Genomic DNA, 12514 nt, shown 5'->3' on the forward strand with positions numbered 1-12514 from the left:
GAGGACCGGAAATTGGGCCCAGACGTTGACTCAAGGCATCCCACCTGGAAGTGAAAAACTGATTTCTTGAACCACCAGCAGTGCCTCACGGGGTCTGCCCTAACAGGATGCTGGAATCATAAACTGGAGATGGTATTGAGCACAGGCATATCCTAAGGGAAAACATAATTTAGACACCAGTTTAAACACCTGCTCCCGACAAAATATGTTATTCAGCAGTACATAAAGACTTACACACAATACCATGATACGTCTCAGAAACATTATAACAAAGAAAAGAGACTCGACTGAAAATCTCCACATTGTATGACCCTTTAATACAGATTCCTAAAATATGTAAGTCTGATCTAGGACGGAAAAATCATCAGAAGCCAGGAGCTTCCTCCAGGTCCCCTTTGAGGGTGCAGTGGCCCGAGGCTTTGAACCATCCGCTACTGCTTTCCCAGGCCACAAGTAGGGAGAAGGACAGGAAGTGGAGCAGCAGGAATGTGAACTGGCACCACCCATTCTTGCGCATGGGATGCAAGGTGAGGATTTAGCCACTAGGCTATCGTGATGGGCCCAAATTTCAGATCTTTTTGCACCAAAATAATCTCCCCAACCCCCTTTTTCAATGAGATTTTTGAGGGACCCATGTCCATATAATATGCAAAACATATATATATATATATTTTTTTTTTTTTCAGGAGGGAAGGAAAAGTTGTAAGAGAATTTTCAAATCCACAAGGGCAGGATGTGTTTGTGCCAGACTGCTTGACAACAGTGATTTCTGTTGTCACATCTTATGATATGACTCCTTTAGGACTCATCTAGATGCGCAGAAGCAGCAGAACTGATCCACACTGGGTTAAGCACGAAGGATCCCAGACGAGACGTCCAGTGGGAAGTCTTCTTCAGGCATTCACGCCCGTGACCGGAAATTGCGTGAATCTGGTTTTCTTTCTTCCGGCTTTTCCCCACACTCTTATCTTCTACTTGTTTCTTTTCATGGCAGACAGCTGGCTGCTTACGACACACTGGGAATTGTATCTTTCCAGCTCTGGTTGACTGGAAAGGGTAAAAACTGTCTTTCCTGTGTCCACAACTACAGCCGTGGGAGTTCTACTCAGACTGTAACTTGGATGTTTTCCTTACTTGTATGTCAAAGTTTTTCTTCCACCAAAAAATATCAGTTTCCATTTCCTGCACTTGTAAATAAATTCAAAATCCGTAAAGAATCTAGAAATGGGTAAACTCTTTTACTTGAATGACATATACAATAAAGCATTTCTCTATGTAATGCTAGACAGTGTTTTTATTACATTTCTGTCTAAATGATCTTTTAGCTACATGGTATATAGAAAATCACCTTCTTAAATGTTTTGCTCTATATTGCTATAAACATTTATTCATGGCGGAAGCATTTGCCTATCTATTATTTTTCTGAGTCACACTCAATCATCCTTCAAAGGTCAGTTCAAACGCTATTTTTTTCTCTTCATAGTTTCCCAATACTTCAAAGGTGAAGGTTGTGTTTTCCATCTCTTAAATGAGATGAAATTGAAAGTCCTCGTCAATCATTTGTACCCTACCCTTAACGTGCATGGCGTATGGTGTGGAACTCAGTTCAATGATTGTGCATGAATTTAACTTGTGACCATCGTCTTCATTTTGTCTTAATGTCAACATAAATATAAACCCCACACATCAGAAATCTAGTCAGAGATGGATAACCTGAACAGGTGTAATTACAGCTGTGGTTAGTCTGCATCCAACATCTTGGAAGCTGCAACTATAACTATGAGTATCTAATTATCAACCAGTGGACAGCTTTCACTGGATAATGCCACTTCAGAAAACCACCAATTCTTTAAGAATAATCTGTGCCAAAAATCTATTGTATCTTTAACATATCCTCAATGCCTTGAGGATTACAGAAATTTTAAAAATTGATCTAATGTCTCGAGTTGCTCTTGTCAGCTTTGAAGATTTGAACAGTGGAAATTTTCAAACTGAAGAGTCTATGTGTATGTAAACTTACATTTTCAGTAGACTAAGAACCACTCTAAAAATTGGATTTTTTTTGTCTTTCCTGAAATTGTTTTATCCCCAATATGTGTTTTAGAGCATATAGTCTTGAAATACAGAGTTCTCCTATTTTCTTCTTTTTAAAAGCAAATTGGGATAAAAGTCTGGCAGTAAAATGATGTGGAAGGAAACATGATAACTCTTTTAATTATTATTTTTGGGTAGACAAGTTGTGCTGTAAAAAAAAGAAAACACTTTTTTCCAAACTTTTAATAAAATTTTTGGACATCATTATTAATGTTAAATATCAAGTAGGAATTCTGAGATTAAAGTGTCTCCAAGAGAAATTACTTAAATGTAGGAACAAACACTCTGACATGTGATAATGATTTAGTGTATTGTGGTTTGAAAGCATATTTGAGAATTCTTAGAGACGGTGATCATCGAAACATTGAGTAACATCCCCAATTTTTTTGGTTCCTTAAGATAACTTCAACAAATAGGGAATGGGGGAAAATAGCAAGGTATGACTCTCAGGGCCGTTAAAAGGGACGTAGAGGTTCTGCTAAAATCTCATGGAACATTTGTGCTGAGAGCCCTGCCCACCTCTAAGGTGGTTCACACTCTTAAAGTGGCCATGCTGAAATGAGCCTGTGAAGATCACAAGAAAACACTGGCATTCAGGTCCTCTAGAATCTGAACCCACTTGATGAATCCTCAGCTGAGACAGGAGTGGGAGGGATGAAGCCTGATGGTGGTGCTAGCCTTGGCCACCATCTAATATAGAAACACCAAGTCTGGGCCCAGTACAGTAGCCTAGCGGCTAAAGTCTTCACCTTGCATATGCTGCCGGGATCCCACATGGGCACGGTCCTCATCTTAGCAGCCCTGGTTTCCATCTAGCTCCCAACTTGTGGTCTGGGAAAGCAGAAGAGGATGGCCCCAAAGCCTTGGGCATCTGCACTTGCGTGGGAGACCCAGAGGAGGTTCCGGGCTCCTGGCTTCAGATTGGCACAGCTCCGGCAATTGAGGCCACTTGGGGATTGAATTAACAGATGGAAGATCTTCCTCTCTGTCTCTCCTCCTCTCTGTATATCTGACTTTTCAATAAAAATCATGAAATCTTAAAAACAAAACAAAACAAAACCCCAAGTCAGAATGACCTTGCCTATCACAGACAATAGACATGTGTTACCTTGCCAGTGCCTCCCTGGGATAACTTGTTTTCAACCTGCTGACGCCATTAGGTGTTGGCTTAAGCGGCAGCTTTCTTCATCCAATGACTTTGGAGAAATATCACATAGAGGTTAAAAACAAAGCCAGGTGTGGGAGCTCACTGCCACAAATAAACTTGTCAGTAATGGGGTAGGAAAGAATGCAAGCTACAACACCAAGATGATACTGGAGTTTAAAATATCAGATGATGACCTAGAGAAGAACATTCATGCACTGAAGCTGTGTGAATATTCACCATGATTCAGAAGATTTCCATCACTGGAAGAATAAATAAAATACAGCAAATAAATTCAAATAAATACATTCAGTAAACTTAGTGGTATATTAAAAAGTACTTACAGAACTCTGTACTATTAAGTTCCATTTAATTGTAAAGAAATTTAACCACACATTTAAATGTACATGAAAAAAAATTCATGGAAAATAGAATGAAAGCAACTTTATTTGGTGCAAAAAGTCTAATAATCATTCATGGTTTTTCACGGTACACATTTTCCGTGAATTTTTGAGACACACTATGCAAGAATTTTGCAACTTGTTATACCACAAACTTAACTTGAATGCCTAAGAATGCTGTGAAGTATACTCAAACACAAATAGTATGCATTTATCTAATGTCTGTATATGTGTTTAAACCAATACATCCTTGTAAAACGTGTTTTAGAGACCACAGGCGTAAATTGTGTGTGCACAAGACATTGTTCACAACGTGACATATCAACGTCAGAATATTGGTTGCCTTCGCAGTGGGTGCAAGGGAATGTCAACGGACAGGAAGATGGCACTCAATGGCATACATTGCGATGTTTCCTCTGAGAGGCCAGCTGTGAGTCTAATTGGGGTTTCTCTATAGGTTAATTGATTTTTTTTCAGGTGCATGTTCAAGGATCTTTTCCTCGTGTTCAGCTAAAGAGAGCTTGATTATGATGTGTCATGGAAAAGATCACTTTTGGTTCAACCTATTGGGAGTTCTATGCCCCTTCAGTATTTCATTTCCCAATTCTTCTTTCGTATTAGGGGAGTTCTCAGTTACGATTTCATTGATTACATCTTGAGTCATGATTCTTTTTCTGCACCTCTAGAGCTGCCATAACTCATATTGATGCTGAACCTGTAGTTCTGCATGCTTTTCTTAGTTTCTCTTTGTCTTCTTGCTTTTTGACTGTTTCGTTGTTACTGCAGAAGTCCTCTAATTCTGAGATATTTTTCTTCTATCTCACTCATTCTATGACTCATTCAGTTTTCTGCTGAATTTTTAATTTGCTGCATTGTGTTCTTCATTTCTAGTAATTCGGCTAAATTTTGTTGCAATGTAATATCTAATAGTTATAAATTTCCTTAGATTCCTTTGTTTGCTTATTGTTGTTAAGAAGCTTTATAACAAGTTTTTATAAATTCTTTATCCCCCAACTCGGATTACTGAGGCTGGCTGGAGTTGTCAAGATTTTTGTTTCTCAGCAGGGGAAGTATCAGTAATATTCATTGGGCCTCTGCTGTGCCTCTTTCCTTTTGCTCTTGGTCATTGAAACTCTGATTAGTTGATTCTTTTTTCCAAGGACCAGTCTTTAAGTTGCGTTGCCCAGTTGGGCCAGTTTTTAAGCTGTGCTGCCCACAGGACTGTTGCTGTATTTCTATACTATTGAGCTGTCTTTTGTTATTGGAATGTTGGCTGTGACCAGTGTTATGCCTTAACAAGATAGTATTTTTTTTCCCGGAATGCTGTTGCTTACATTGAAGAACAAAGCACTTGAAATCCATTCACCCCATAGCTCATCCCTCTGCCCTCAGCAATGGTTAAAACAACAGTGATGGGAGGAGTTAAGAGATCATTTGAAGACTAAATTCCCTTTTCTTCTCAATGGGACATTCAGGACCCACTTAGCTGTGAGATTGAGGACAAAGTGTGGACTGCAGTGCCAAGAACATGAGCTCAACTGAGGAGGCTCTCAATGTTGCCACTGCTACTTAAGCTAGGGGGAATAATTAACCTGCGGTCAGTGTGGTGGTATAGTATACTAAACCTCTGTCTGCTGCACTGGAGCCCAATATTGGCACCCATTCATGTCTTGGCTGTTTTTATCCAGTTCCATGGTAATGGCCTGAGAAAGCAGTGGAGGGTGGTCAAAGATCTTGGACCCCTGCACCCCTGTGAGAAACCTGGAAGAAGTCCTGGCACCCAGCAGTGCAGTCCAAGGCAACCCAGCTGAATGAGGAGAAAGTAAATGACCATACTTTAGGCTTTGCTGAAATTGATAACATGAGTTCCAGCTTTCTGTAGCAAGCCTTATGGACATGCGGTCTGGGAGTGTGTGGTCTAAGGGAAGAGGCTGGGAGCCCAGGCATTCATCGCACTCTCCTTTAGGAGTGGAAGAGCACACAGCAAGAAACTCTCTCACATAAAGTCATACAAAAATCTTTCTTTATTAAACATACATTATTTACAGTTTAAGTCTTTCTTCTGTACAACAACAACCATAGGAAAAGAAAAAACAAATCTAAGGCTAACTTTTATTATCCTCATACGTTGGACTGAGACACGTTGTGTGGTCTACAAAAGTGACTTGGGATGAGGAAACATCACGAGGGATCCTGTTTGAGGAACAAAAAGCAGAAAATCGAAAGGAATAGGACTCCTGCAGATCTGTGAAGGGGATAGCCTGATTTGTGCTTTTATCCTGACAAACAGACTGACATAGTTACCTGTGCATCAGAGCAGAAGTTGTTTTACATGTTTTTTTTTTTTTTTTTTTTTTTTTTTTTTTTTTTTTTACTGGCTAAAAGCAGTACCACTTTTAGTAGTAGCAGCACTACTCTTTCTCATTCCTTAAGAAAAGAGGACTCAGACATGCTGAGGAACACTAACTCTCCATCTGATGATGATGCTGTCTTTGAGAGACTGGTGGACTTGAGACCTGTGGATCAGAATCAACCTGTTACTTGCTTTTTCATAAATAAAGTTTTATGGACCCCTGACCATGTATATTTTGTTGGCAAGTGGTTGTATTCCTGATATGGTCTAGTCAGCTAATGCAAGTGTCAGCTCAGTAAAACACAGAGTTTCAGAAGGAGAAACAAAACAAAACAAAACAAAAAACAATAATCTTGATCTGGGTTCTCACTAAACTTTCTCAGTAAAAGCATGTTGCTTTTAACATGGTTTGGTATTTTTTTTTTTGCAAGAGGGTTTAAGGCAGGACAAGGTTCTATAAATTGATACTGCCATTCAAAGAGAAGACACTGTGGGAATAGTTCATGTAAAAACTCTGAGTCATGGGTTGAGTGTAAGTGGGAACCGTGACCAGGCAGATGCCCATCACTCTTGTCTCTTCAAATTTCACTGCAAGTGTCACCCTGCCTGGCAGATACCTGGTTGCATGTCCAGTGCCTTATTGCATGCCCTCTAAGGCTACTGCTGGTATCTGAAGTGAGAGAGAACATGACCCTCGCGAAAACAAGACGCCATCATTGATGTCACTCTGATCTTGCCCTGCTGATCTACAGTGGCGTCTGTGTCTGCATTCAGGAGGACAGAGTGTATTGTCAGAAAGGAGGAGAGCTGCTCATTCTTATGCTTGCCACATGTCTCTGGGTGGCTGGATCAATGATGACTGGGATGACTGCTCTGACCATTTCCAGAACCTTAGGATTTCCTCTTGGGGTAGAGGGGGATTTTGTTCAGTCAAGTGGATCTGGGAGCTTCCAGTCCATTTCTTTTCCTTATAGCTGTGTCTGGTGCATAACCTGAGCAGGTTAGGTAACCGTAACAATCACTCTAACACACCCTGCGACAATTCTGGAAAAGTTTTTTTTAAAACCTTTGGGAAAAAAATAAAAGTGATTGGAGTCAGGCTAGGAAGGATTAAAAAACGGTATGCCAAAGGGAATTGAGAATTCCTCATTCAAAGCCCATGATAGTATCTCTTTCCCTTGTGTGTTAGACCATGACACAAACACACTCTGCAGTTAGAAGCTAGGATGATGGAAAATCATCGCCCCCGACTCACAGTGGAGCCAATGACCTTCCATCCATTGCTGCCATGAAACACCCCCCCTTCTCCTAAATGTATCCCCTGCAAGGGTGATTAAAAAAAAACCTCAAACCAACATTTGTTCTAACCCGTTGCTTATAGTTTATGCAACCATTTTGTAGACATTACAAAAGCCAACTAGCTTACAATGTATAGTATTTCACTAGAAATTGTGCTTTTATTTTCTTCCTCCGAGTACCTCAGTGTAAAATAGGAGAAAAATTACCTAAGGGATCAAGAGGGTTCAGTGTTAAAATCTCATACGAAGGGTTCACTTAATTGTCAACACAGTGGGGGGATGTTCTTCTCTCCGTAACGGAAGATACCTACAGAGAACTTCCTGTGGAAAAGCTTGGCTAATAGCCCCATTTTTACAAAAATGTGTGCATGCGTGGATATGCATAACACCTTTCCTTTTTCAAAGTTTTCAAGCTGAGTGTAATCGGCGAAGGTAATTCTGAGCACAAGGTGTAACAACATTTGCAAAAGTGAGGGTTTCACGAGAAAGCAAACAAGCGAAGGTGTGGGGACGGAAGCGAGGAAAATGCCAGAAAGAAACTACAGAAGTAATTCAATTATACCACGTGTCTTTGTGAAGAAAGCATTTCAAACTGCATGAGAGACATGAAATGGCGCTCAGCCTCTGAGTGCTTTAGAAACTTTGAGTGTGAGGATCCTTTCTGACAGGAACCACCTTTGTCATCTGCAGGAACAGGAAAGTATGTGGGAACACAGAACGCTGGACTCTGATGACTAAAGTGAAAAAAAAAAACAATGTGAAGAGAATGTTCCGCTACCTTCAAAGTCAGAGACATTCCCAAAGACTGTTCCTCCGGAAATTGATCTCACTGGATGGAGATTTGCTTTGAGAAAAAATAAGTCGCTTATTGAAGGTGTAAGTAATTACAAGAATTTCCCAGAAGCACATCCGTTTTTTAAAGTGTCTTGGAAGTGCTTACTTAAGAAATAATTGTGCAAGGCTTTTTCTCTGCCTCCTCTGGCATGGTGTGAACAATCCTCCCTTATCTGTGTTTGCCTCCCTTGCCTGGCTGAGCTCCCCAACCCAAAAGTGAAGTTTAATTTATATTTGGACTCCCAAGGCCTAGCACAAGCCCTGGAGTACTGGCTATTCAATAAATACCTCATAAATAAATACAAGAAAAGAGAGAAATCCATTTGTTTATTCTGATTCTGCCCCCCCCCCCCCTATACTATAATCTGATGATGTGAGCCTGACAATAACTAGAAGTTAGGTTGGCACATCTCTGTTATTACTAAAGAGAACAACCATTCTCATAAAAATAACCCCAACATCCTTAAAATAATCTCCTATATGCACCTGAAAATGAATAAAAGAGGCCATGCTATTCATAACAATATATTCAAATAAATGATAAATGTCATTCTCTAAAGGAATTCTCATAGAAGCCATGGCAATCTGATCTTTTTACCCAGTGAGTAATGCAGTGAAGTGTTATATATATATTTTAGGATAAGTGAATATACTGCTGCTTGCAGAAATGTATATGTTTGGTGAAAATAACACCAATGACATAGTTGCCTTTCATGTCCCTGTGAAGTGACGATATTCCTTGATGTCTTTTTGCAAACTGGGGGTTAAAGTGAGGAGATTATGAATGTCCACTTGTCTAGAGTCCGAGGCCAGGAAACATGAAGACTATAATAATGTGTAATGAGGGACCAGTGTTGCGTTGTAGTGGGTTAAGCTACTACCAATATAACATCAGCATCCCATATTGGAACACTAGTTTGAGTTCTGGCTGTTCTGCTTCTAATCCTGTTCCTTGCTCATGTGCCTAGAAAAGCAGAGGAGGGTGGTCCCAACACTTGGGGTCCTCAAATGGAGTTCCTGGCTCCTAGATTCAGCCTGGCTCAGCATTAGCATCTGTGATCCTTTGGGGGAATGAATCAGCAGGTCAAGATTGTCGCTCTGTCTCTCTCTTCCCTCTTTACTCCCCCTCCCCAGTCAAATAAATAAAATAAATACTTAAAATATATTAAGAGGGTTAAGGGAGGACTGCGGTGCTGCCACAGACCAGAAATGTGTAGCTCAAAGTTGGAAACAGGCAACTGAATCACTGCGTAAGACCCGGTGGATCTTGGTGCTGCAGAGGAAAGACAGGTGGAATTAATACTTGTTTAAAAGTGGAATTTGTGGTTTGCCTTGCAGGGTGCAGATTGATTTTCTTTTATCCAATGGAAATGCCATGGTTCCTTGAGGTTATAAAAGAGTACAATCTTGTAAAGGGAATTAGACTAAACCCCTGCGGCAGAAGGTACAGAGAGTCGCGAAGGCTGGACTTCTCTGTAATGAACCTTTTGGCATGCAGGGTGTACTGTGCTTGCCCCACGCTCCACATGTGCAGGGAGGGTACCCGTGTATTTGGGGCTGTAGATGTGCTTAGGGTAGAGACTGACAAATTCTTCTCTATGGACAGCTACCCACAAACCTTTGGAAGCAAAGGAGAACATCAAGCACTCTGAGTTGGTCTTTGCTAATCCTCCATCTTCCCCACTAGCACAAGTCGGTAAATTACAGTCCTTGCTTCTCAGAGGCTTGAATTATAGAGAAGTGCAGCTTTAGGACTCACACCTTCCGTTTCCCTCCATTTCATTACTGGAGATGCTGCAGGCTAACCCCACTGCACTTCACGCTGGCTTTTATTTCAGCGAGCAATGGAATATTCAGCCATTCCAAACCCTGAATTATTCAGACGTTTTAACAGAAATGGAAAATGCAAAAGTGAAAATTGGAGAAAGAGGAAGAAAGGGCAAGGGGAGATGGTATTTCACCACCCTCTATCTTATTAAAAGATTGTTCATCTTATTAAAGCTTAAAAAGGGGAAAGGCATCCTTATTGAAATTATTGATAGCCTACGGACTTCAGTCCTCACATTGCATGCGCTGGGATCCCATATGGGGATGTTTTTTCTACTGGCTGCTCTACTTCCCATCCAGCTCCCTGTTTGTGGCCTAGGAGAGCAGTAGAGGACGGCCCAAAGCCTTGGGATCCTGCACCCGAGTGGGAGACGTGGAGGAAGTTCCTGGTTCCTGGCTTTGGATCTGCTTGGCTCCAATTGTTGCGGACACTTGGGGAATGAATCAGTGGGTGGAAGATCTTTGTCTCTGCTTCTCTCTGTAGATCTGATTTTCCAAGAAAAATAAATAAACCTTTTAAAAGAATTATTTTTTAGATATATTTACTAGAATGTCCCTCAAAAGGACCTAAAGAAAATAAGAGATAAAGCAAGAATTTGTGGGAAATTTTGAGGAGAGAAGAGAAGGTGTTTGCAGAAAGTTGACAAATATTGGGGTCCCAAACTAACCCTGTACCCAATAAGCTCTGTCACAGAAAGCAAAGTCACAGACGGGCAACTGGATGGAACCAGTGAGTGTTCTAATGCAGGCCACTGTCGCAGGGCAGAGGAAGCAGACAGAATGTCTGCTAACCATCAGTGCTGGCCAGGAGCAGGCTGTAAGATCAAATGTGCCTCGTAAGGTGGGAACATGTATTCCCCACAACCAAGTGTCACTGAAGTGTCATGTTCAGCATTCTGTCTTGCCTCGTCTGTTTTCTCCAGGAAGGGCCAGGGTAGCAAAAATTCAATCAGCAGCAAAAATCATCTGAACTCTCCTTTTTTGTCTCAAAACAAGGCGCTTCTTGAAGGGCTCTTCTTGCTGCTCTGTCACCACAAGGGACCAGGAGGCTAATAGTGTCCACTACGCTACTTAGGAGTGGAGGCCTTAAAAAGAGCTGTGTGGAAGGAAGAGTCTTATCCTGCTGGTGTGTAGAATATCTGAAGTTGTAGTGTACTGTGGAGCCAAGGGGCTTTGTGGAAATCAAGTTGTGTATCAGTAGAGGTGGCTAGGATGTCATTTATTTCATTGCATTTAACATTGCTCAGAAAACAGCACATGGATGCATGTGGATTCACTTCCTCCATTCTAAGTTGTGGTGCTTATAAACCTGCATCAATATTTAATTCATGAGTGAAAGGGGAGGACGCTGTTTGGTGTTTCTTTTCTTTCATACAGGCTTGTTTTTTTTTTTTTAATTTAAAATTGAGTTAGGAAGTCTTAGCATTTTCATGGAGCCAGATTCTATTTTAGACTCTGAACTTCTTTAGGCTGCAGCAACTTAATAGCTATCTATATATGTGTACATATTTTACCTCAATATCACAATCCAAAAATAACGTAGCTAGCATTTCTTACAAGAGTGGAGGAGGCAGTTTGGAAGTCATGAAGCATTTACTTCTGGGCACCTTACCGTTCACCTCATAGAGTCAAGAGGCTAGTGCCATGCTTCCCCTAGGCTGATGCTATTGAGTGTTGTTCTAAAGTGGCAGCTCCCAGAGACAGAGGTCAGCAACGAGCAAACCGTTGCTCACTGGGAGTAGCAATTCTACACTTGAAAATACCCAGGGGATAAGAGTCATTGAGGTTACGTGTGATGAGTTAAGGCCGGGGGTGCCCCTGCCAAAGACATTTACATGAGCACAGGTATACTTTGCTTACCCCTTACCAAATGTCCTGATATGAATGGACTTAAGAGAGGGGAGGAAGATAGGGATTGGCGTGTGAATGGTAAAGTCACAGATCTCAAATTCAAAGGAAGTATGCCAGACAGAATGGTTACAAGACGGAGGAACACAAAACTGCATACGCATGTGCGCAGACATGTGCCCCTTCCTTGTTGAGAGCGATAACATCAGTCTCCTGAGAGGTCATGTTCACCGTGACAGGTGTCAGAGTGGAAGGCCATAGCTGCAGTTGCCTTGTCTGCTAGGCTGGGTCCAAGGATTTAGTGCTGTGGTGTATCTGAGTAGGTTCCAAAAACCCAACGGTGAGCAATTCAGAGAAAGAGAAATGACCCAAGAAAACATCCCGATTAGAGTGGCGGGAGAAAAAGGAATAGCAAGAACTACCAAAAAAAAAAAAAAAAAAAAAAAAGAAGAGTAGAGGGTGACCCTGCAGACTTTCAGATGAAATACTCCTGTTTACACTCATTCACTGTGTTACGCATGTCAATCTCATTTCTGAAGGCGCTGTCCAAATTTTCAGGGTATTCCTTCTTCATCTGGCTTGTGCGATGGGACTGCTTGTGGTACAGGAAGCGGCTCATGATGCCAATGCTGCAAACGATGACGAAGATCACCAGTGCTATGACCCCTGCAGAGAGAGGGAGAGGAGAGAGAGGCTAGACGTGAGAAGGGCAGTG

At 41.3% G+C, this 12514-nt stretch overlaps 1 protein-coding gene across 1 annotated transcript in view; it reads right to left on the reverse strand.

Moving 5' to 3' along the window:
• Window positions 1-12268: 12268 nt before the first annotated feature.
• Window positions 12269-12514, reverse strand: part of LOC101527740 (contactin-associated protein-like 5) — a 308863-nt gene continuing 308617 nt past the window's right edge. The window contains exon 22 of the mRNA XM_058657017.1: window positions 12269-12465. Within this exon, the coding sequence (XP_058513000.1) occupies window positions 12275-12465 (191 nt within the window). The 3' untranslated portion in view covers window positions 12269-12274. The remainder of the gene's footprint in view (window positions 12466-12514) is intronic.

This window comes from Ochotona princeps, chromosome 29 (genome assembly GCF_030435755.1).
Source record: "Ochotona princeps isolate mOchPri1 chromosome 29, mOchPri1.hap1, whole genome shotgun sequence".
Lineage (NCBI taxonomy): Eukaryota > Metazoa > Chordata > Mammalia > Lagomorpha > Ochotonidae > Ochotona > Ochotona princeps.